Raw genomic sequence first — 26,912 nt, 5'->3', positions numbered from 1 at the left:
TTTACCAGATTCTATATAGTGCGCCTAGAGATCCTTCACCAAATTGGCGCAATTCTATAACAATGCATATAACTTAGCAAGCTTAACAAGCTAATGAGCACTGATAGTAGCACTTAATGAGCAATGAGCACTAATTGGCACTCATTAGAATTTAGGCGCACAAGTTGCTAAGCATATTCTGCAACGATGTGCACCAAACGTCTAACGTGCACAGGCAAAAAGGGGCATGGTTTATGTGTGTAGTTATAGAATATGGCTCACTATGCCTAAATCTACACTCTGGGATTTACATGTTTTCACTGGTGTAAATGGATGCGCCTAGATTTAGGTGCTGAAATATCAATGAAGTGTATTCTACAATCGGCACCTAAATCTAGGCATAGATTATAGAATACTCTTAGTCGGCACTTATTTCAGTGCCGATTTTTAGGTGCCATATATAGAAATCTCCCCCTTAACGCCTTAGATAAGATTTCATGTTGTTTAAAGCGAAAAAAATTGGGTTTGGTGTACTTGATAAAGGTAACTATAGATGCGGGAAGAGGAGTTCTAAGCATACATGTTGCTCAAGGCTCACAAGCACACACCCCCCCTTCACCTAGTTTTGTAGCCCTAAATTTGAAAAGAGGAGTTCAGGCCTTGTAGGACATCCCCGAAGGACTCCCAAGTCACAACAGCAGGCACTAATATCTTCCCCAATCCCAAACTAGAACTGGCACCAACAAACCCATCACCAAATAGGTCTGCATCTGCCAAGTTTAATGGTATGTACTCCAGCTTCCTTGGATGCATGTCAGATGGGGGAGGACAGGAGTGAAAGTCAAGATAGGCTGCTCTCCCTGATAAGCAACACCACCAAGTTTATCCCTCATTTCTATTGTCCAGACTCTGACATCGAAACTCCCCAGGACTTTGTCTCCTGCGTTGGGAATGGAGGCAATTTCGACAGCATTTTCACTTTCCTGTCAAATGTTCCAATTATCTCCTGATTATGGCTAATGCTGATTTTCTTGCCTGGGCTCCATGGCAGCGCATCTGCACACTGGCGGCAAGTAGGCATTGTCATGTTGAGAGATACTGTGGATGAGAATGGTCCAGTACCTACCTTTTGAACAACTGTGTAAAAGCTTATGCCTTACTAGCAGCGGACTGGTACCATTACCCTGCAACATTATATAGACTCTCTGGTGCTTAAGCACCCTACAGCGTTTAAGGACTCCCCATTTGACAACTCCTGGCCCATATTAGCAGTGAACAAGGGTCTAGTGGGGCATAATTATGAGGCTCTGCTGACTCCACTCACATTACATCCACTTTATCGGGTGGTGGCTCTCTGGATTACAGACTTTGGCTTCAATGAAGTTTCTCCTTAGCCTTCGATCTGCACCACTTTTAACGGAAAGTGTGCAATTACAGGAACTACATTACAAATTCCTTTTGAGAATGCATATTCATCCAACCCAGGCCCAAAAGATGGGCTGCCCATCGGATGGATCTTGTGTCAAATGTGGAGAGAAAGCTGCTTCTTATAAACATTGCATTTGGGAGTACCCCTCAATTAAAAAGGTTTGGGAAACTGGACGCACCTGGCATGCGTATATCACTGTCAATGGACTATTAGTCCTGTGGCAAGCCAAATAGAAGATGTGATAGTCATTCATGAGGGACCTCGACTAATTGGCCTATTTCTCCACAAGGCCTTCCTAATCACCAAACACTGTATTCTGCTTCAGTAGATCCTGCATGACCCACCTACTTTGACACAATGGCGATCTCAAATGAATGGAACGCTTTTCAGTGGAGACATGGGAATGCCCAGTCAAACGATGTTTCCTGAGACTGTGGATACCTTATTTGTGTACCTTAACAGCAACAGTTCACTCTGTTTTGATAAAGGATTTAGAAAGTATTGTTAGCACCACTTGAAGGATGATTATGTGCTGAGGGGTGGGGAGGGATTTGTGGGTGGATAGGATTTTGGGGGTGTTGTGCATTCTGTTATGCTTCTGGTTCTGCAGGGCATCTTAGTACATTGATTCCTTTATGTAGTATGAGAATGTGCTTTGCGCATTTCTTCTTGCTTATCTCTGAAAATTCAATGAACAAGCTTGAACATAAACGTCATCTACCATTTGGGATGCCCAGGCTCCCAGTCTCATAAACGTTCTCTTGCAACTTTTCACAATCCTCTTGCGATTTAACAACTTTGAATAGCTTTTGCCATCAGCAAATTTAATTACATCACTAATTAATACCATTTCTAGACCCCTGGGGAATCCTATCTACCCTTCCTTCTCCATTGAGAATACTGACCATTTAACCCTATTCTCCGTTTTCTATCTCTTAACCAGTTTTTAATCTGCAATAGGGGACATTACCTCCTATCCCATGACTTTCTAGTTTCCTCAAAAGTCTCATGAGGTACTTTGTCAAATGGAAAGCAAGAGAGTAGAGGATAACACACTGGCTTCCACACGGGGAGTGGCAAAACATAGGTCTTTGTGGAGGCACCAACAATAGACCCAACACGAGGCTGTGTTATTATTTATTGTATTTGTACCCCACATTTTCCCACATTTTTGCAGGCTCAATGTGGCTTACAGAGTATGGAAAATGAAAACGTCGTTACATGATTTGAAAGAACAAAAACAGTCAATCATAAGCTGAGGTGAAAGAGGAATTCAGATGGAAAGGTGTTAGGTAAGGTCGTGCGAGAGGTGTTGTAGGTGCCTTATGTAGTTTGCGGAATGATATGTTTCATTGAGGGTGACTTTTGTAGGCTCTGTTGAAGAGATGTGTTTTCAGAGCTTTGCGAAAGCTTGTTAGATTGGTTATGGTTTTCAGGGCCATGGGTAGTGCGTTCCAATATTGTGTGCTTTTGTATGCAAAGGTGGTAGCATACGCCTGTTTGTATTTCATTCCTTTACAGCTGGGGAAGTTCAGGTTGAGGAATCTGCGGGCCGATTTTTTGGCATTCCTGGGCGGTAGGTCCACTAGGTTTAGCATATAGAGTGGGGCATCTGCATGAATAATTTTGTATACAGTCGTGCAGATCTTGAACTCAATACGTTCCTTGAGCGGGAGCCAGTGCAGTTTCTCTCTTAGGGGTTTCGCACTCGTATTTAGGTGTTCCAAAAATGAGTCTGGCGGCGGTGTTCTGGGCTGTCTGGAGTTTCTTGATGGTCTGTTCTTTGCAGCCTGCGTACAGAGCTTTACAGTAGTCCAAGTGGCTTATTACTAGTGACTGTACTAGGGTGCGGAAGATGTTTCTTGGGAAGAAAGGTTTTATTCTTTTGAGTTTCCACATCGATTGGAACATTTTTTTTCGTCGTGTTCTTCGCGTGGGTGTCGAGAGTGAGGTTTCGGTCAATTGTGACTCCAAGGATTTTCAGATTTTCTGAGATAGGAAGTGTGCAGTAGGGTGTGGTTATGGTAGGGTAGTTGTTTGTATTGTATTGAGAGGTGAGAACTAGACATTGAGTTTTTTCTGCGTTGAGTTTTAGCTTGAATGAGTCCGCCCAAGAGTGCATAGTCTGGAAACTCTGGTTGATCTCGTTGGTTATTTCATTTAAGTCGCTTTTGTACGGGATATGGATCGTAACATCATCGGCATATATGTATGGGTTACGGTTTTGGTTGGCTAGGAGTTTGGCTAGTGGTGTCATCATTAGGTTGAAGATAGTTGGTGAGAGGGGGGATCCTTGGGGCACTCCGCATTCTGGTCTCCAAGGTGGTGATCTGTCCGTATTCGTTATTACTTGGTAGGATCTGGTGGTGAGGAATCCTTCAAACCATTTGAGAACTGGGCCTCCGATTCCGAAGTACTCTAGTAGGTGTAATAGTATTCCATGATCCACCATGTCGAAGGCACTAGACATATCGAATTGTAGAATGAGTATGTTTTGGTGAGTATGCCCGCCTGCTTCAGGGGTTAGTTGCAAAACTTAAGAGATTGCAAAGCTTCATGTAGTGCCCAAAAGTGAGACAGCTCAGTAAGCCAATTTAGACAAGAATTACCACAGAGATACCACTGGATTGCGTGCGCCAGACAGTTTAGCAATTCTTGTCTAAATCGGCCCTACATTCAGGTTCTCTAGGTAATAGGTAAAGGGTCAGATCCGATATACCACCTTTCTATGGTACAACTGTAAGTGGTTAACATATACTATTTGTAGGTTACCTTCTCTGTCTCTAGTGAGCTCAAAATATTAAAAAAATGTTTTGTACCTGGAGCAATGGATGGTTAAATGACTTGCCCAAGGCTACAAGAACTGACAGTGGGATTCAAACCCTGGTCTCTGTTTCAAACTTACTGCTCTAACCACTAGGCTACTCCTCCATTCCATTTTAAAAACTGTTGTTAAGGACTGCACGTTAACCACAAACAGCATAGTATGCATGTATATATTCAGTAGTTTTCTTTAGCATAGTTTCAACCATTTTGCCTGGTACAGACAGGTTCATTAGTCTATTTTCCCAGATCACCTCTGGAGCCTTCTGGTGTTATGCTGGCCACACTCCAATCCTTAGGATGTGGCCATTTGCTGCATTAGAACCTAGACAACTTGCCACTATTGACAGAACTGTGAATTCTGGACTGGAGCATAATAGCAGCCTATTGGTTAGAGCAGTAGGCCGAGAACCAGGGAAGCTGGGGTTCAACTCCCACCAACACTTCTTGAGCAAATCATTTAACCCTTCATCATCTCAGGTACAAACAGATTCTAATCCCTCCGAGGACACGGAAATACCTACTGTATCTGCAAGCAATATGCCATGAACTATTCCTGAAAAGGCAAAAGCTAACTGGAACACAAAAAAAAAATCAGCTTTATATCAGAACATTCTACAGGAGCATATCAGGAACCTTAATGCAAAGGTGGCAAAGATCCTAACAACTTTCATCCTTGATGGGGCTGAACATATCCTTGTGTGAAAGTGAATCTTTGAGCAGCAATAACTTCAGCTAAACATTTCCTCTAGCTTCATCCACAAGCTGGAAGGTCATGCAGCAAGACAACTCTAAACATTCAAATACATCTACTTCAGAATAGCTGAAGAAAGTTAATGTTGTGTTTTGAATTAGCCAAGTCAAAGTCCCAATCTAAACCCAACTGAAATGCTCTGGTAAGTTCTGATGTGAGCTGTTCATGCACAAAGCTAAACTAGTTCTGAATGGGAGAAAGACCAAAATTCATCAATGGTGATGCAAGATATATGAAGAGTTAGAGGAAATGTTTAGCTGAAGTTACTGCTACTCAAAGATTAACTTTCACACACAAGGATTTGTACAGCCCGGTTTCAGATAGGTCTTAAAAGTAGGAATTAAGATATGCCAACCTACAGCCTGCTCTAAAATACAGGAGAAACGAGCATTTATGTGCTGAGTGAATGCAGAATAAACAACCATTTTAGAAAAATAAATATATATAATATAGATGGGTTCAAAACCAGCATATAAACCAGCTGTGTGCCTATACATATGTAGTCATGTTATACAATGGTAACATAACCAGGTATGTGCTGGCAAATAACCAGTTATCTTTGCGACCTTGGAGAACAAAAACCACTGGGGGATTAAGGAGGGAAACCCCACCCCAATCCATCCAATGGAGTGCTGCTCAATAGCAGCTGTTTGCAAGTAACTCCCCACAATGATCTTTTAGGACAGACATTTAGTCCCCTTCTAAACTGAGGAATAAACATGCAATGCCACTGACCTACACAAAACATGTCCAGGAACATGCCTCCTTGCCATTTGCACGCATTTGGGTTTGATGGGTGCATATCCTGGCTTTGTACAATGAAGACTTAAATGTTTATCTTACAAAAACATGTTAAGTGTTGGTTTATGCACACATCAAATGGAAATAGGGCTTGCAAAATGAGGGCTATACTGGGGAGTCTTTGTTGAGTAAATAATTCAAATATATCTATTCATCTGAATTATTCATTCAGTGGGGTTCTCTCGTTTTAATAGGGATTACATTACGATCTAATCATGTTCTAAGTTGTGCTAAAAGATTAGTGTTCACATTCTCAGGGTCTAAAGTTAAGCTAGCAGATTCAGCATCTAACTTGCATGGATATCGCTACTGAATATCTGCCCTATATTTTCCTCATGTGTTTGTGAAATAGTGTTGCCATACTGGGACAGACTGAAGGTCAATCAAGTCCAGTATCCTGTCTCCAACAGGCCAATCCAGGTCACAAGTACCTGGGAAGATCCCAGAACATTAAAACCACCGTTGTGAACTGTGAGAATGATGGTTTACCACTGTGGCAACTGAACCCTATCTCACCAGGTTCAGGAGCAAAACAAAATGGAATAAGCTATCAGGGGGAGGTCAACATGGAGGCAAGCGACCTCTAAGAAACCATCAGTTATCACACCAGATTTCATTTTAGGAGTTACTTCTTCTGTGGAACAAACCTTTGAAAAAGATAATGTTTTGCAGAGGAGACAGGCTTGAAGTTCTAGTGAACCGCTAAACGATGTTACTTCCAAAATCTAAATCTGCTAATCAAGCTGATCCAATTTTTATCAAAATGGGTAAGCCTCCTTGGCCCCCCACCCGTCTGCACCCACCCAAGAGGAGTCCAAAGATCACAAGCTGGAAGTTTTGGATAATCTGACTCAAAGTTCCATCTAATTTTATCAGGCACACGTGGGGGTGTTCTCTATTGTTAAGCATAACATTATTTATTTACTCCATTTCCCAGATACAAACTAAGTACCTATATATAATATGTAAACTGCTTTGACTGTAACCACAGAAAGGTGGTATATCAAATCTCATCTCCCGGATCTCGCTTCCTGTGTAACTATATTAAAGTTAAATGAAACGTTGTTAACATAAGTCATTCCAAAACATAGGTTATTTTAAAAAGAAATTCCCAGCATTCTTACTGCACTTCCCTTCTTCAGAACATCTGATGCTTTTCCTCTGCAGAGGTGCATATTATTTTAACACCATGAAGTCTCTCATAAATGAAGCTATTGCTACATTAACGCACTTTGCTACTTTCCACATGGTAATTTACTAATCATCATCATTTCAAGTTGGCTGTAGAGGTTACAGATATACATAAAATCATACAGAAATTACACCCAGAACAGATTAAAGAATCTTACCAATATATTCAAACTCCTCCTTTAGAGCCATGCCATTATGAGAAAAACATTGCTGGCATATAAGAGCATACCTGAAGTAAAATGAGAAATCAAAATATGAAATGTAGTACACTATGTTTAAGAAACTAGTCCTAGCTAAACAAGGTTTTAGCAATGTTACAGCATTTAACAGTAGTATACAGAGTTCTATTTATTCATTAATATAAAGACATGGCATAAGCATCAGATTCATAAGTAGACCATAAATACAAATCATATGTTCAGTATGATTTCTGTCAAAAAACAGGACAGTAAGGCACACAAATGGGCTATATCTCTGCACAGGACTGGGAAAAAAACTCTCTCAGAGCTCGGAACGAAGTATAAACTGATGCACAACCCTTCCTACACACACCAGTCTCCTTGGCGCTTCTGTTTTGAATTTGCTGCATTGCCTAGCAGAAGCAAAATCAAATAGAAAATGAAGAATATGATCACTGAAAAAAGTTTCCACTAAAAGTCTATAAATAGTGATCAATCCAAGCAAACTTGTCTATTCAGGGAATCTTTACCATACAAATCACTCCCAAATGTGTATACCAGTTAATGGAAGAAAAAGAGCCTCAGTTATTGCTGAGACCTCAAAGGTATTCATGGGAACTACATATAGTGAACATACTTACCTGTAGCAGGTATTCTCCGAGGACAGCAGGCTAATTGTTCTCACATGTGGGTCGATGTCTGCGTCAGCCCAGGAAACAGCAAATTTTTCCCAGCGAAAATAAAAAGTTTTGCCAGAGTCTTCTGGCGCGCGAACAGCGCGCACTGCGCATGCACGGATGACTTCCCGCCAGTTACATAAGAGTGCCTCTTCAGTTTAATCAAAAATCATAGAAACAAAGTAACAACTCAAAAGGGGAGGTGGGCGGGTCTGTGAAAACTATCAGCCTGCAGTCTTGGAGAATACCTGCACAGGTATCTTCGCTTTCTCCGAGGACAAGAAGGCTGCTTGTTCTCACATGTGGGGTATCCCTAGCATCCAGTCTCACTCAAAACAATGAACATTGGTCAATTGGGCCTCGCAATGGCGAGGACATAACAATAAACAACTGACAGTGCAGCCTGGAACAGAACAAAAATGGGTCGGGGGAAGGGGGGGGTGGAGTTGGATTCTAAACCCCGAACAGATTCTGCAGCACTGACTGCCCAAACCGACTGTCACGTCGGGTATCCTGCTGAAGGCAGTAGTGAGATGTGAATGTGTGGACTCATGACCACATTGCAGCCTTGCAAATCTCTTCAATAGAGGCTGACTTTAAGTGAGCCACTGACGCAGCCATGGCTCTAACATTGTGAGCCATGACATGGCCCTCCAGAGTCAGCTTGGGCATAAGTGAAGGAAATGCAATCTGCTAACCAATTGGAGACTGTGTGTTTTCCAATGGCGACTCTCCTCCTGTTGGGATCAAAAGAAACAAACAACTGGGCGGACTGTCTGAAGGGCTTCGTCCGCTCCACATAAAAGGCCAATGCTCTCTTGCAGTCCAAGGTATGCAAACTGTTTTCGCCAGGGCGGGTATGAGGACAGGGAAAAAATGTTGGCAAGACAATTGACTAGTTGAGATGGAACTCCGACACCACCTTCGGCAGGAACTTAGGGTGCGTGCGGAGGACTACTCTGTTGTGATGAAACTTGATATAAGGTGCATGCACTACTAAGGACTGAAGCTCACTGACCCTACGAGCTGAAGTAACAGCCACCAAGAAAACAACCTTCCAGGTCAAGTACTTCAGATGGCAGGAATTCAGTGGCTCAAAAGGAGCTTTCATCAGCTGGGTGAGGACGACGTTGAGATCCCACGACACTGGTGGAGGTTTGACCAGGGGCTTTGACAAAAGCAAACCTCTCATGAAGCGAATAACTAAAGGCTGTCCGGATAGGCTTACCCTCTACACGACGATAAGCACTAATTGCACTAAGTTGAACCCTTACGGAGTTGGTCTTGAGACCAGACTCTGATAAGTGTAGAAGGTATTCAAGCAGGGTCTGTGTAGGACAAGAAAGATAGGGCCTTGCTGTCACACCAGACGGCAAACCTCCTCCATTTGAAAGAATAACACCTCTTCGTGGAATCTTTTCTGGAAGCAAGCAAGACTCAGGAGACACCCTCTGAAAGACCCAAGGATGCAAATTCTAAGTTCTCAATATCCAAGCCGTGAGAGCCAGAGACTGGAGGTTGGGATGTAAAAGCGACCCTTCGTTCTGGGCGATGAGGGTTGGAAAACATTCCAATCTCCACGGTTCCTCGGAGGACAACTCCAGAAGAAGAGGGAACCAAATCTGATGCTGCCAGAAGGGAGCAATAAGAATCATGGTTCCGCAGCAAAGTCTTCCCTACTAGAGGTATGGGAGGATATGCATACAGGAGGCCTGTTCAACAATAAAGGAGAAAGGCATCTGACGGTAGTCTGTCGTGGGCCTGGAACAGAACTGAGGGACCTTGTGATTGGATTGAGTGGCAAAAAGATCCACCGAGGTGGTGCCCCATGCTCGGAAGATCTTGCGGGCTACGCCCATGTTCAGCGACCACTCGTGAGGTTGCATTATCCTGCTCATCCTGTCGGCCAGACTGTTGTTTACGCCTGCTAGGTATGTGGCTTGGAGAAACATGCCATGACGGTGTGCCCAAAGCCACATCTGGACGGCTTCCTGACACAGAGGGCGAGATCCGGTGCCCCCTTGCTTGTTGGTGTAATATATGGCAACCTGATTGTCTGTCTGAATCAAAATGATTTGGTTGGACAGCCGATTTTTGAAAGCCTTTAGAGCATTCCAGATTGCTCGCAATTCCAGGAGATTGATCTGAACACCTTTTTCCTGAAAGGACCAGGCTCCTTGAGTGTGAAGCCCATCTACATGAGCTCTCCATCCCAGGAGGGATGCATCCATCGTCAGCACTTTTTGTGGCTGAAGAATTTGGAATGGATGTCCCAAGGTCAAATTGGATTGAATCGTCCACCACTGCAGAGAATTCCGGAAGTCAATGGACAGTTGGATTACATCCTCTAGACTCCCCGCAGCTTGATACCACTGGGAAGCTAGGGTCCATTGAACTGATCTCATGTGCAGACGTGCCATGGGAGTCACATGAAATGTGGAGGCCATGTGCCCCAGGAGTCTCAACATCTGCCGAGCCATGATCTGTTGAGACGTTTGAACTATGGACACCAGGGACAGGAGGTTGTCTGCCCTTGCCTTGGGAAGATAAGCTCGAGTTGTCTGTGTTCAACAGAGCTCCAATGAATTCCAACTTTTGAACTGGGGTGAGATGGGACTTGGTGATCACGAATCCCAGTAGTTCTAGCACCTGAATAGTCATTCGCATGGACTGTAGAGTGCCTGCCTTCGAGGTGCTCTTCACCAGCCAATTGTCAAGATAAGGGAACACATGCACTCCCAGTCTGCATAGCGACGCTGCGACTACCACTAGGCACTTTGTGAACACTCTGGGCGCAGACGCCAGACCAAAGGGCAGCACACAGTACTGAAAGTGCTGTGTTCCCAGCCGAAATCAAAGATACTTCCTGTGAGCTGGGAGTATCGAAATGTGTGTGCAAGCATCCTTTAAGTCCAGAGAGCATAGCCAATCGGTTTCTTGAATCATTGGAAGAAGGGTGCCCAGGGAAACCATCCTGAACTTTTCTAGGACAAGAAAGTTGTTCAGGGTCCTCAGGTCTAGGATGGGACACATCCCCCCCCCCCCCCCCCCCCCGTCTTTTTCTGCACAAGGAAGTACCTGGAATAGAATCCCAGCCCTTCTTCCCCTGGTGGAACGGGTTCGACCGCTTGGGCCTTCAGAAGGGCGGAAAGTTCCTCTGCAAGTACCTGTTTATGCTGGGAACAGTAAGAATGAGCTCCCGGTGGGCAATTTGAAGGTTTGGATTCCAGATTGAGGGTGTATCCTGACCAGACTATTTAAAGGACCCACTGGTAGGAGGTTATGAGGGGCCACCTTTGGTGAAAAAATATCAACCTCCCCCCCCCCAACCGGCAAGTCGTCCGGTATGGACACTTTTACAGAGGCTATGCTTAACTGGAGCCAGTCAAAAGCCCGTTCCCTGCTTTTGCTGGGGAGCAGCACGAGCCTTGGACGCACGCTGTTGAAGAGAACGAGCGCGCTGGGGCTGAGCCTGGGAAGGCTGTCGAGAAGCAAGAGTGTACTTACTCCTAGGATAAGAATAGGGAGCACTCCTCTTCCCCCCAAAATACCTCCTAGATGAGGAGGTAGTAGCAGAAGACGCCCGGAGAGAGAATCCATAGCATCATTATGCTTCTTGATCTGATCAACAAGATTCTCTACTTTTTCACCAAAAAGGTTGTCCCCTGGCAAAGAAAACTGAAGAGGCACGCTCACGCGACAAGCGGGAAGTCGTCCGCGCATGTGCAGCAGAAGACTGGCAACTTTTTTTTTTTTTGCTGGGAAAAATTTGCCGTTTCCTGGGCTGGCGCAGACGTCGACCCACATGTGAGAATATAGCGTTCTCTGCTCAGCTGCATTCAATCATTGGCTCAAAAAGCCTCCGTATTGATTATATATTTTTTCTTTTATTTTTTTTCTTCCAAATTATTTATATTTCTTCCAAATTATTGATATATAAAATTCTCATTTCCTGAACAGTTCCAATTGAGAACCCTTATATTTCAATCATTGAGCGTGAGACAGAGACTTATCTTATTATTGGATAATCTCAACGGGAGCCCGTTTCACTACTGCTTCGTCAAGGGAAGTCCTGAATCCATCTCATTCTCAACAGCAGGGCTAGCCACTCATGTCACAAAATGAATGCAGCTGAGCAGAGAACGCTATAATATGCAGTTCCCATTGAGGTCTCAGCCATAACTGAAGCTCTTTTCTTTCCGTTAACTGGTATAAAAATTTAATAGTGATTTGTATGGTAAAGATTCCCTGAACAGACAAGTTTGCTTGGATTGATCACTATTTATAGATTTCTAGCAGAAACAAAAACATAACTCCCCCATTCTACAAGGAGTTTAACCCAGTGACACCAAACAGCAATCCGTGAGGGCCACAAAACTCTAATTTTCAGGATATTCTTAAATGAATAGTCATGAATATGTTTTGCACACAATGGAAGCAATGAATGTAAATTCTGAAAACATGATTTGTGGCCTTCTATGACTGCAGTTTGACACCCCTGGTTTAACTTCTGCCTCTTATCCAACTATTTGCTTTAATACAAAGAAGCACATTTAATTTTGATTTTTGTCTCTTGCCTGGATCCTAAGCTATGTCTCAGCTAAGTCAGAGGACTCATCCTTGCCCACTGTGTGACAGAAAAATCCAGAACTTCGATACCCATTCCAAGTGCTGGTGCACTGAGCACAAAAGCATTCAAAGTAGTCAAAACATAAGCAGAGGTAAAGGAACTGTGCATCTAACACACCAAATGAAATTTAATGGAAATAAGTATAAAATGATGCACACAGTGTAAATACTCTTAACCTCAACTATAAGTTCACAACGATCCTGTCTGATTTGCAGTGGCTGCCAAAAAGTAAACTGAATGTTAGGAATTCTTTAGAATTGAATGGAGAACAAAACACAGAAAGTCATAATGCCTTTGTATGGATCCTGGTGAGACTGCATTAGCCAAGCCACTGCTTTTCTTTGAATATAACAATTAAGGACCTATTATTTGGGATTCTACTGGATACTTGTGACTTGAACTGAGACCATCAGACAGGATGGTGGGCTCAATGGACCTTTGGCCTGACTCAGTATGGCATACCCAAGGTGCTTATGTGGTCTTTCAAGGTTACAGTTAACATACAAGATAGAAACGCTGCTCAAATGTACTCTATAGACAGCAGGATTAATTAGGCACACAAATGGGCAATTCCATTTCACACACTTAGCCTGAGATTTTGGGGTATTCAGATGCTCAGATGTCAAAAGTTATTACAGAGATCCTCCCAACTGGAGACCAGTGGTGAAGAATCTTTTATTTATTTATTGGTACTTATATCCCACATTATCTGGAATTAAAACCAGTTCAATGTGACTAACAAGTTAACAAGAGAAAGTACAATGACAATATTATGAGTACAGAAAGATAATGAGAATAAGTTCTATTACATCTTGGCTTATATTAGAGAATACCTATCAAAGATTAACTAAAGCAGAGCTACATGTTGATACTTTGGCACAATATGTGAAGAATCATATGATCCCAAGAGCTCTTCTAATCTCTAAAGCACTGAAGATACTTATGTTCGACTCATCCTTTATTTCTAAGTGGAATGCTATATTAAATAAATGCAGTTGTGACTTAGTATTACTTACTATTAAAACTACACTAAAGATTTGTTCCTGAAGATCTAACACAACTAATCTATATAAATAATTCTCACCTCCAATTCTGAAGCTCACAGTGTGGCAGGGAAACATTGAAGCCCTGTACTGTTGTAGCCTGTCAGCACCACTCATTCTCACTCATACACCCGCCCCCAGCCACGCCTCATCCGGACATAATTCGCAACCCCAATGTTTGAATGAAGCCCCCAAGCTCCACCCACTTCCGTGAAGGGTTCGTAACTTCATGGTGGTGAAGCCTCTCTACTCACCATGTCTCTCGGTCACGCCCTCGCGTCAACCATGATCACGTCACGACCGATCTGCATACATTGTTACAGGTTCGTCGGCGCCGCCACCGTCAGCGCCACCTACGAATGTACATCGGGGAAAAGGAGGTGGGTGACGGCTGTGGCAGGCAAACGGTGTCTGCCAGTGAATCGGGAGCAGGGACTCACACAGCACCTACTGTTCAACACCTCTGTGTTCTCACTTACATATAACGATCTCCACCCCCCGGGCAAGGCTGCTTCTCGCCCCCCAAACACGCGTCCAGCCTCTATCACCCCTCCCCCACCAGCTCGCACTGACACAACCCGATCCACCTGCCCACGACAGCTGCCATCTCCCAAACAGCCTGCCTCAAGCAGGCTGGGACCGACGCTACTCCCAACTGCAGCCTTCTCTGTATGACATTCCAGCACAACTACCACTACACTGTAGCTGTGGCACAGAGGGCCTGAAAGGGCATTCTGCTGCAGCTGCAAACAGCAACGTCACATCTGGCCCTACATTGTACTGAGGGAAGACAAAAGGATACCAGATGCTACACAACAGGTAAAGCAAGCCACAAAAAAACAAAACCCACACACAACATACACACACACTGAACTCACTTTCACAAACACTGTCTCTGGACCCAGGGTTCTGCACACAGGAAGTACAGAATGGTAAACCACACTGGCAATTCGGGGGACAGCAGCTGTTACTTGGCAGGATGCAGTCACACACACACAGATACTCCCCCCTACCCACCACTTCACAACACACTCTCTCACATTCAAACACACACACCATCTCTATGTGACACACATGATCTGTCACACACCCACCCCTCCCCCCCTCTGTCAATCTCCCCCCCCCCCCCCCCCACACACACTCTGATGCAGGACATGGATAGATGCACACTCACGCTCTATCTCTGTACTAGCCGTTGAGCCCGTAAAAACGGGCTACTTTTGGAATTGGGGGGGGGGGGGGGCTGCCGCCGCCCCTCCACCCGGCCCGAGCAGCACTGTAAACTTACATCAGCACGCAGCAGCAGGCACATCAGCAAAGCTGCCGTCGAGGCGGGCTTCCTTCTCTGCCTATGTCCCGCCCTCGTAACGTCGGCGAGGGCGGGACAAAGGCAGAGAAGGAAGCCCAACAGCAGTTTTGCTGATGTGCCTGCTGCTGCGTGCTGATGTAAGTTCACAGTGCTCGGGCCAGATGGAGGGGCGGCGGCGGCGACTCCGGGGGAGGGGGAGCGGTTCCGACGTCTGCAGCATGCCGGTAGAGACTTCCTTCTCTGTCCCGTCCCCATCATCACGTATTGAAGCGGGGGCGAGGCAGAGAGGGAAGTCTCTACTGCGCATTTGCGAGTGAGTACAGTCACTCGCCCTTTATATGTTTGATCGCCGTACCCCCCACCAACGCTCAACCCCCTCCAAGCCCGCCACACTCGCACATTCACTCTCTCTCATACAGTCACTCTCACGCACACTGTCTCACACATACACACACTGAGGAAAAACCTTGCTAGCGCCCGTTTCATTGCTTTCAGAAATGGGCATTTTTTCCTAGTAAACATATAAGTACACTTCAGCAAACCAACTCAATGGAAGATCACAATAAACATGCAGACACAGTCCACAGAATTCAACACAACTTAAAGAGAATATTCGTAAAATGAAAATTAAGACATTTAAATGAGTCTGATATCAATCCAATAGTGTATATCCATGAATGCATAAGGATTAAGAGTTTTCTACATATAGGCAAAATGTATGAGGAATCATCTGGGATTCTGATCAGAGATAATATACCCCCCTCCCCCTAAAAAGTATGAAAGTGTTTTTGGAACGCCACTCGAGGCCGGAACCAGAATACTCGGACAGTAGGCTTTTGCAATCAAGAAGATCGGGGCCCGATTACCAGGGCATGGGCAATGAAGGATCAGTAATTGTTAATCTTTCTGGTAAACAGTTATCAAATGACCAAGTTACTCTTTTGGAATTGGGACTTCATTTTGTAACCAGGGTGTATATGATCCATTTAAAACTAGGACATCCTTTTTCCAGTTGATCCGTAAATTACATCTTTTTTTCGCATCTCATCCTCCTGGACCTGATATATCTATTACACGCGTGCAGTCAAAATGGTGTCCTCCAGGACTTGGTGATCTAGTTCTTCTGACTTTTCAAAATTTAATGCTTAGAGATTTGAAGAGAATGGAATTGAATTTTTCAAAAGCGACATTTACAACCAAGGTACATCAAGCATTACAAGAATTATGAAATGACAAAGGACTTATTTTACGTGCAGATAAAGATGAGGCTATTACAATTCAGAATTCTAGTCAATATATTCTAGAAGCTAGACATCAAATTATATGATGAGACTACTTACCAAGAATTATCTGGTAATCCACTCGTGAGCTACAGTTAAAGATTAAGAACACTGCTCAAACAGCTAGCCGTACTGGCATGTTAACATCTAAAGAACATTTCTTTATGACCAGTTTATCCAGGTACAACTTGAGTTTATTTATTTTACTTAAAATTCATAAACATTCGGTTTTGGAGCCTCTTGCACAATTTGTGGATTTTTTTGAAACCTAAGGCAATGGGAATAAGATCTTCTTTGCAACACACTAGCCACTTATTGCATCTGCTGTATGATGTTGATTTACCTTTTAATGCTATTTTTGCTACATTAGATATAGTTTCCTTATATACACAAATTCCACAAGATGCAGCTATCTAGACAGAACGCTTTTTCTAGATCTGAACCTCAACAGATTTCTGCAGAATTTTTATTGTGTTTAACCACATTGGTAACTAAGAACAACTATTTCTTTCTCTTTCAATAGAAATTTCATGAACAAAAGTTGGGTGCAGCTATGGGTGCTTCACTCGCTCCTTCAGTGGCCACTATATGAGCAGAATTTGAAGAAATTTTCTGTATTCTTCATCTCTATTTCAAGCAGTATATTTTTGGAGAAGATTTCTGGATGATATACTTTTTATTTGGACAGGCACCAAGGACCAACTGGAGGATTTTCATTGATAGATAAAACTTTGAATCCGTCTCTTCAATTTACTGTGTCTTATGGGTAGAATTATATTGACTTCTTAGATGCTCAATTGTTTTGCAGGAGGGTCATTCCATGTCAAGTGGTCTGGTGGTCACTGCGCAACCATCACGGATTTCGATGAAATTTTCTGTGAACATTCATACATGTCCCCAATGAACACTGGTAAAGTTTTACGTTCGCCAATGCAATACTTGCTGAGATATAGTAATCTGTTTGACCCCATACTGCAGCCTTCTATGGTATGACTCCGAGATTTCGGCAACTTTGAGACACTGTATCTCCGGCAATATTTTGTTGAGAGAAACAAATCTTGGCCATCTTGTACAACGTTTTGCGCTCTATTAAACAAAATAATAAATAAATCTTCATGAGCGATTTCCATTAAGAAAACTTGGAGCAAACTTGGTCCGAAAAATTTGTAAAGTTTGGCTTTTTATATCTCTGGAATTAAAGGTCCAGGAAATGATGTTTTCTTATAAAGAATCTGAGATACCTCATATGACTAGGGGTGTCAATGCCATGTTACCTCAGAAGTCAGCAACGAGAAGAGTACAGACAATTCCAATACAAGTTTGTATGGGTTTGTGCAATTCAAGAAATGATTATACAGAACACACAGATTCCTATGTAACAGCCACTCTCTTTCTCTGGTTAGACAAGGAAACAGAATCCATTTTATAGCATTTTAGATAACAAGGCTTCTACTAATTGCAACAAAAAAGGATTCTTGCCTCAAGCAGGGATACAAACACATTCTATTACATACATTCTTCCTCCGTATACTCATTCTGACCTTGGCTAGGTACACAGAGCAAACGTAAGAGCTGCTCTACTGGCTCAGACCAAGGGTCCATATAGCCCACTAACCCTGTTTCTAACCAGCACCAGTATACAGTCACTGGTACCTGGTAGAGTTCCAAAAAGCAGCAAGATTCTACTTAACTTCTGGGATAAGCAGTGGTTTTACCCAGGTTTACTGTAATAATGGGTTATGAACTTCTCCTCTAGTAATCTGTCCAAACCTTTTAAACCCTGCTACATTAACTGCTTTTACTACTTGTTCTAGCAATGAGTTCCAGAGCTTAACTATACGTTCAGGGAAAAAATATTTTCTCTTGTTTTAACTGTGCTACTACGGAACTTAATGGAGTGTCCCCTAGTCTCTAGTTTTGAAAGAGAAAAAACTGTGTTTATCTGTTCCACTCCATTCAGTATTTTGTTGGGCAGACTGGATGAACTGTACAGGTCTTTATCTGCTGTCATTTACTATGTTTATAGACCTCTATCACATCACATGCTTCTTTTTACACAAGATAAAGTCATTTCTCATTACTTTTACATTTAACCCTTGAATGAACTATGAGTTCTGAAATTCATGCTAAAAGATGCTTATACTCACTGTGAAGTACAAAGAACATTATATTCTTGCAAAAAGAAGAATGGCTATTAGGATCCTCAGGGAAACCATCCTGAATTCTCCTTGACCAGAAATTTGTTTAGGGCCTTTAGGTCCAGATAAGATAACTCCCACCCCTCGCCCTCTTTTTTGTGATTAGAAAATACCTGGAATACAACCCCTGGCTCTTTCCCAGGGTCAGTGATCTTTGTCAATGCGTATGGGGAAAGACAAAAATCTCAATATGTATACTGTGAAAGGAGGGAGAGGGGAAATATGATAAGAGATGTGGTATAAATGCACAGGCAGCCAGTCTTTCAGTTGCAAGGTAGCTATGGAAAGAGGGGACAAAGGATGAAGGTGAAAGGGGAAGACTCAGGAGTAACCTGAGGAAATACTTTAAGGAGGAGGTGGAGGAGATGAAGACTATCTGAATTCAAGAAAGCTTGGGAAAGTACATAGGATCTCCAAGGGAGAGGAGAACAAAAAAGTGTTGAGTTTATCTTGTTGGGCAGACTGGATGGACCGTACAGGTCTTTATCTGCCATCATTTACTATGTTACCATACTAAGACAGACCAAAGGTCCATCAAGCCCAGTATCCTGCTTCCAAATAGTGGCCAATCCAGATCACAAGTACCTGGCAAGATCCCAGAACAGTAAAAACAGATTATATGCTGCTTATCCTAGAAATCAGTGGATTTTCCAAAGTCCATCTTAATAATGGCTTATGGACATTTCCTTTAGGAAATTATCCAATTCTTTTTTAAATTCTGCGAAGCTAACTACTTTTACTACATTCTATGGCAATGAATTCCAGAGTTTAATTACATGTTCAGTGACAAAATATTTTCTCTGATTTGTTTTAAATGTATTACTTAGTAGCTTTAATGCGTGCCCTCTAGTCCTAGAAAGAGTAAACTAGCAATTGGAAAGAGTAAACTAGCAATTCATGTCTACCCTTCCCACTCATTATTTTATAGACCTCTATCATATCTTCCCTCAGGCATCTTCTGCAAACTGAAGAGCCCTAGTCACTTTAGCCTTTGCTCATAGGGAACTCGTTCTAGCCCCTTTATCATTTTTGTTGCCCTTCTCTGTATCTTTTCTAATGCCACTATATCATTTTTGAGATGTGGTGACCAGAATTGTTGCACCATGGAACAATACAAAGGCATTATAACATTCTCATTTTTGTTTTCCATTCCTTTCCTAATAATACCTAGCATTCTATTTCCTTTCTTAGCTGCCGCTGCACACTGAGCAGAGGGTTTCAACATATCAACGATGACACCTAGATCCTTCTCCTGGGCGGTGATTCCTAATGTGCAGCCTTACATCACATAGCTAGTTTGGGTTCCTCTTTCCCACGTACATCACCTTGCAAGCTAACATATTAAAATATGCAAAGGCTTCTGCTATTCCTACCACCATTGTTTAGGCCTTCAACACAACAGAAGTTCTAATTTAAAAAAAAATGAATTCAGCTGTAAGATACAGAAATTGCCTACCTATTTTGCGGGCCATCTCCGACCAAGTACTCAATGACTCTATCCAAAGCTCCTCTTTCTCGTGGAAGAATAGGTCTTGCTAGAGGGGGACCTGGAGGGTGAAGACCTAGAAAAATAAATGTTTAATGACCCTTTTAAACATTATTTGATGACATAACTAGCTGTAATACATCAAATAATACGTAGTAACAGTGCACACACATTTTTTATGTTTTTTCAACTGTCTTCAACTTTGCAATACTATCCAAACACAAGCCATTTGTGGGGGAAAGTAATACAACATGCTGAAGATCACTACGATTTCTTACTTCCTGCTATTTTCTGGCCTTACCTGAACCCTAATCAAAAACTACTTTACACAGCACAAGCTGACTGACTAGCTCTGCAAGATAAGTAAATATCATGAATGCAGAAAACAATTCCATATTTTGCTCTCTTTAATAGTGTGCCAAGTAGTTCCCAGAACACACAAACATTTTCGAAAGGACGGTTAAGTTCCAAAAAAAGCATCCAGCACAAAACCCCAATCTCAGCCATCTTCTAACAGGAAGCAACGTTGAGGTTTCCTGTTTGAAAATGCATAGGTCATCCTTACACTGTTGACTTCCATCTTGAACAACCATTTTATAAACCGAAACATTTAAATTATTAACAGGGGAGAAACAAGGCACAAGGATGTCTGGCAACATGGTGGAAAACAATTCCATATTTTTTTGCCCTCTCCAACAGTGTGCTGAATACTTCCCTTAAAGCTCAAATCATTAAGCAATAAACAACTTTAAACACGTGTTAGATCTACCAGAACACACATGGACATTTTTGAAAGGATATCTAAGTGCCAAAAAAGCAACCAGCACAAACCTACAACTCGCCATTTTCAAAAAAGGAACACCGTTGAGGTTTCCTGTTTAAAAATACATAGAAGAACATCTTTACACTGGAGACGTCCATCCTGAGCAACCATTTTACAAACTGAAACATTTAAATTATTAACAGGGGAAAACAAGGCACACGAATGTCTGTCTGGCAACATGATGAAAATGTCAACACAGATATCTGTGCAGAACAGAGGAGTAGCCTAGCGGTTAGTGCAGTGGATTATAAACCAAGGGAAACAGGTTCAAATCCCACTAAATTTTTTGTAAATGTGATCTATCCAGAAACAGAAAAATACCTACTGTACCTGAATGTACAAAACTTCAATAGCCTTCAGGCTTGCAAGTGTCCTATATCTTTAGGTACAGTAAACATTTTTCTGTTCCTGGACAGAGTCCGAGGGGAGTTATTAGAATTTAAACCTATGTTCCTTGATTTACAGTCCACTGCATTTACCACTAGATTACATGGCCATAATACCTGCAGCTGACAGAGCTTGGTTTCCATTTCAGGGGAGAGGGAGGGGCCATGCCTTAATTCCGCCAGTTGTCAGATGCTCAGAACACCTTTTTACGACTTGGACATGACTGAAACAGGTCTAGATAAAAATGTCGTTTAAGCGTGGGCATTTCTCATCATTCATTGAAGAGGGGCACAGACAGCTCTCAGACAATAAATACTACAGGAAACTAACTGAGGACCCCACACAGGATTATACAAAGCAGCTAAAAGACCTTATCAGAACATTTCCTAAACAAGTACAGCCACATCTGAAGAAACTTATACCAAACCAACCTTCTGTGGGCACATTCTATATGCTACTCAAAATCCACAAACCTGGAAACCCGGGCAGACAAATCATATCAGGTATGGGCACACTCACAGAGGAAATATCTGGACTCATAGAGGGAATTCTGAAACCTCTCGTGCACAAAACGAACAGCTTCATACAAGACACCACAGACTTTCTGAATAAATTGAAAAATATCAAGCAATTACCATCAAACACCCTTCTGGTCACGATGGATGTAGAATCACTATACAGCAACATTCCCCATGCGGACGGCATAGCTGCATGTGGGAGAGTCCTAAAAACATCCACACTGGACCATCAATACTCACCAGAAACTATTACAAAATTAATCAAGTTTAATTTTAACTCACAACTACTTCTGCTTTAACAATGACATCAATCTACAAATAATGGGCACTGCGATGAGTACCAGGACAGCACCCCAATATGCCAACCTTTTTATGGCTGAGCTAGAAGAGACATTTCTGAATACATACCAGACCAAACCTCTAAAATACTACCGGTATATCGATGACATTTTTATGATTTGGACGGAGGGGGAAGAAACTCTGAAACAATTTTACTATTCCTTCAATACATGCCATCCTACAATCAGATTCAAAATTGACTACTCCCTAGAAAAAGTCAATTTTTTGGACACCACGGTCTCAATCAGTGATGGCTATATACAAACATCTATATACAAGAAACCCACAGACAGATGCAGCTACCTCCACAACTCCAGCTTCCACCCTTCACATACAAAGAGATCCATTATTTACAGCCAAGCCACAAGATACCACCGTATCTGCTCTGACCCAAGGGACAGAGACAGAAATCTTGAAATCCTGACTGCATCCTTCAAACGGAAAGGCTACAACCCCAAAATCTCCCAAAATATTGCGTCCTCCCTCAAAACACCCAGGGAAAATCTGCTACAATACAAAGAAAAAAAAAGCTACAGACAGAATCCCCCTTATAGTGACATACAATCCAGAGCTGGAAAAATTAAGAAAAATCATAAAAGATCTTCAGCCTCTACTCCAAGAGGATGAATTACTGAAAGAGATATTCCCAGCCCCACCAATAATGGCCTTCCGACAGCCACCCAACTTGAAACACAAGCTAATCAGAAGTAAACTCCCAACACAGACTGAAAAAGAAGAGAAGAGCACACATCCTTGCAATATATCCAGCTGCAAGCTATGCCAAAACATTTCACAGGACCCCACAGTCATTAACAAAGGAAAAATATTCAACATAAAGGAATATTTCACATGCTCATCTTCCAATGTGGTATATATCATTCAGTGTAAAAAATGTAACAAAGGATGCTATATTGGAGAAACAGGCCAGATGCTAAAGACAAGATTTAATTTACATAGATATCACATGAACAATACTGGTGCCAGCCAGGTTCCCACCCCTGTGGGCCAGCACTTTACAAAACCAGATCACTGTACCAGTGACTTCATAGTAAGAATCCTGAAAGGTAACTTTAAAACAATACAGGAACGTAAGACCTTTGAAGTCAGAATGAATGAATATTTTGACACCCAACAGACAGGACTTAACAAAGATCTGGGTTTTCTAGCCCATTATAAACCATAAAGTTGTACTGCTATGTTTATCACCCTCCTCTCACCTATCCTGTTAGACTATGTCCAAAATGCTTTGATGTTACCATGCATACCTCCTACTCATCCCCACCCTGATAGACTGTCAATGAAATGCTTGGATGTTTTACTTATATATACTGTCATCTACCACATTTGCTTATTTCCGATCTGACGAAGAAGGGCAACCTTCGAAAGCTAATCAGGAAATGTATTAAGTTATGTCCAATAAAAAAGGTATCATCTTATTTTCTTTTCCATGTTTTATTTTGATTTCTATTGATTACCTTTAAAAGTGGACTAACGTGGCTACCACACCACTCTTCTCATTTGGAAATCGCTGTTATAACATCCTACTTTTGGGCTCTCCTGAGTTCCGCCCAAAACACACCTATAACATGCTCTCTTGCTATTTGGACAAACTGCTGTATGAAACACCCAAATTCTGAATTTCCCAAATCAGGATTTGACATTTTTAGCACATGAACTGTTTTTTTGTTTGGTTTTTTTTTTTTTTTTTTTAAGCATTTTGAGGCATCCCTCCTTTTTGAAAATGAGTACCAGTGTTCAGGGATTTTCAACTCTGTTCTAGAGGTACATCTCACTGGTCTGATTGTCAGAACAGCCTTGATAAATATGCATTAGACATATTTGCATATACTGGTTCTCATATATATATATATATATTTTATTTTAGTTACATTTGTACCCCGCGCTTTCCCACTCATGGCAGGCTCAATGCGGATATATATATATATATATATATATATATATATATATATATATATATATCACGCATATCCACTATGACTATCCTGAAAATCATATGGGATAAGTATGCCTCCAGAATAAAAGTTCAGTAAAGCGAATGATACATACCTGTAGCAGGTGTTCTCCGAGGACAGCAGGCTGATTGTTCTCACGACTGGGTTGACGTCCACGGCAGCCCCCACCAACCGGAACAAAAACTTCGCGGGCGGTCCCGCACGCAGGGCACGCCCACCGCGCATGCGCGGCCGTCTTCCCGCCCGTGCGCAACCGTTCCCGCTCAGTTGAATGACAAGCAAAAGAATGAGGCAAAAACGCAACTCCCAAGGGGAGGAGGGAGGGTAGGTGAGAACAATCAGCCTGTTGTCCTCGGAGAACACCTGCTACAGGTATGTATCATTCGCTTTCTCCGAGGACAAGCAGGCTGCTTGTTCTCACGACTGGGGTATCCCTAGCTCTCAGGCTCACTCAAAACAAGAACCCAGGTCAATGGAACCTCGCAACGGCGAGGGCATAACGGAAATTGACCTACGAAGAACAACTAACTGAGAGTGCAGCCTGAACAGAACAAAATCGGGTCCTGGAGGGTGAGTTGGATTCAAACCCCAAACAGATTTGCAGCACCGGACTGCCCGACCGACTGTCGCGTCGGGTATCCTGCTGGAAGGCAGTAAGTGATGTGAATGTGTGGACAGTATGACCACGTCGCAGCCTTGCACATCTCTTCAAAGTGGCTGACTTCAAGTGTGGCCACTGACCGCTGCCATGGCTCTAACACTATGAGCTGTGACATGACCCTCAACAGCCAGCCCAGCCTGGGCGTAAGTGAAGGAAATGCAATCTGCTAGCCAATTGGAGATGGTGCGTTTCCCGACAGCGACCCCTTTCCTGTTGGGGTCGTAAGAAATAAACAATTGGGCGGACTGTCTGTGGGGCTGTGTCCGCTCCAGATAGGAAGGCCAACGCTCGCTAAAAGACTTGCAGTCCAATGTGTGCAACTGACGTTCAGCAGGGCGGGTATGTGGTCTGGGAAAGAATGTTGGCAAGACAATTGACTGGTTAAGATGGAACTCCGACACCACCTTTGGCAGGAACTTAGGGTGAGTGCGGATTACTACTCTGTTATGATGAAATTTGGTATAAGGAGCATGAGCTACCAAGGCTTGCAGCTCACTGACTCTATGAGCTGAAGTAACTGCCACCAAGAAAATGACCTTCCATGTCAAGTACTTCAGATGGCAGGAATTCAGTGGCTCAAAAGGAGGTTTCATCAGCTGGGTGAGGATGACGTTGAGATCCCATGACACTGCTGGAGGCTTGACAGGGGGCCTTGACAAAAGCAAGCCTCTCATGAATCAAACGACTAAGGCTCTCCAGAGATGGCTTTACCCTCTACACGATAATGGTAAGCACTAATCGCACTAAGGTGATTCCTTACGGAGTTGGTCTTGAGGCCAGACTCTGATAAGTGCAGAAGGTATTCAAGCAGGTTCGTGCAGGACAAGAGCGAGGTTCTAGGGCCTGGCTCTCACACCAAACGACAAAACCTCCTCCACTTAAAAAGTAACTCTTTTTAGTGGAATCCTTTCTAGAGGCAAGCAAGACGCGGGAGACACCCTCAGACAGACCCAACGAAGCAAAGTCTACGCCCTCAACATCCAGGCCGTGAGAGCCAGAGACTGAAGGTTGGGGTGCAGAAGCGCTCCGTCGTTCTGCGAAATGAGGGTCGGAAAACACTCCAATCTCCACGTTTCTTCGGAGAACAACTCCAGAAGTAGAGGGAACCAGATCTGACGGGGCCAAAAAGGCGCTTTCAGAATCATGGTGCCGTGGTCTTGCTTGAGCTTCAGTAAGGTCTTCCCCACCAAGGTATGAGAGGATAAGCATACAGGAGGCCGGTCCCCCCAATAGAGGAGAAAGGCATCCGCGCTAGTCTGCCGTGTGCTGCCTGTAGTCTGGAACAGAACAGAGGCAGCTTGTGGTTGGTCTGAGAGGCGAAAAGGTCCACCGAGGGAGTGCCCCACCTCTCGGAAGACTTGCATACCACTCTGGAATGGAGCGACCACTCGTGCGGTGCATGACTCTGCTCAGTCTGTCGGCCAGACTGTTGTTTACAACTGCCAGATCATGTCGCTTGAAGAAGCATGCCGAACTGGCAGGCCCAACGCCACATCCGACGGCTTCCTGACACAGGTGGCCGAGATCTGGTGCCCCCTGCTTGTTGATGTAATACATTGCAACCTGATGTCTGTCCGGAATTTGGATAATTTGATAGGACAGCCGATCTCTGAAGGCCCTTCAGTGCGTTCCGACCGCTCGGAGCTCCAGGAGGTTGATCTGAAGATCCTGTTCCTGGAGGGACCACAGGCCCTGGATGTGAAGCCCATCGACATGAGCTCCCCACCCCAGGCGAGATGCATCCGTCGTCAGCACCTTCTTAGGCTGCGGAATTTGGAATGGACGTCCCAGGGTCAAATTGGTCCAAAATGTCCACCAGTGCAGTGAATTGCGGCAACTGAGGGTCAGGCGGATGACATCTTCTAGATTCCCGGTGGCTTGGCACCACTGGGAAGCTAGGGTCCATTGAGCAGATCTCATGTGAAGACGAGCCATGGGAGTCACATGAACTGTAGAGGCCATATGACCCAGGAGTCTCAACATCTGCCGAGCTGTGACCTGCTGAGACGCTCTGGTCTGGGAAGCGAGGGACAGGAGGTTGTGGGCCCTCGCCTCGGGAAGAAAGGCCTGAGCCGTCTGTGAATTCAGCAGAGCTCCTATGAATTCCAGAGATTGGACTGGTTGGAGATGGGATTTTGGATAATTTATCACAAACCCCAGCAGCTCCAGGAGGTGAATAGTGCACTGCATGGACCGGAGAGCCCCTGCCTCCGAGGTGTTCTTGACCAGCCAATCGTCGAGATACGGGAACACGTGCACTCCCAGCTTGGGTAGATACGCCGCGACCACCACGGGGCACTTCGTGAACACCCGTGGGGCAGAGGCGAGCCCAAAGGGCAGCACACAATACTGAAAGTGCCGTGTCCCCAGGCGGAATCTGAGATACTGTCTGTGGGCTGGCAGTATCGGGATGTGAGTATAAGCGTCCTTTA

General features: G+C 43.5%; 1 protein-coding gene across 1 annotated transcript in view; it reads right to left on the bottom strand.

Annotated features, from left to right (window-relative positions):
• LNPK (lunapark, ER junction formation factor) overlaps positions 1-26,912 on the bottom strand; it is a 100,988-nt gene that overhangs the window by 2,611 nt on the left and 71,465 nt on the right. Inside the window, 2 exon segments of the mRNA XM_030210122.1 lie at positions 7,136-7,206; positions 19,750-19,855. Coding sequence (XP_030065982.1) covers positions 7,136-7,206; positions 19,750-19,855 — 177 coding nt within the window.

This window comes from Microcaecilia unicolor, chromosome 7, assembly GCF_901765095.1.
Source record: "Microcaecilia unicolor chromosome 7, aMicUni1.1, whole genome shotgun sequence".
NCBI lineage: Eukaryota > Metazoa > Chordata > Amphibia > Gymnophiona > Siphonopidae > Microcaecilia > Microcaecilia unicolor.
The sequence above is the reverse complement of the archived record's forward strand: the minus strand, read 5'-3'. Positions and strand labels throughout refer to the sequence as shown.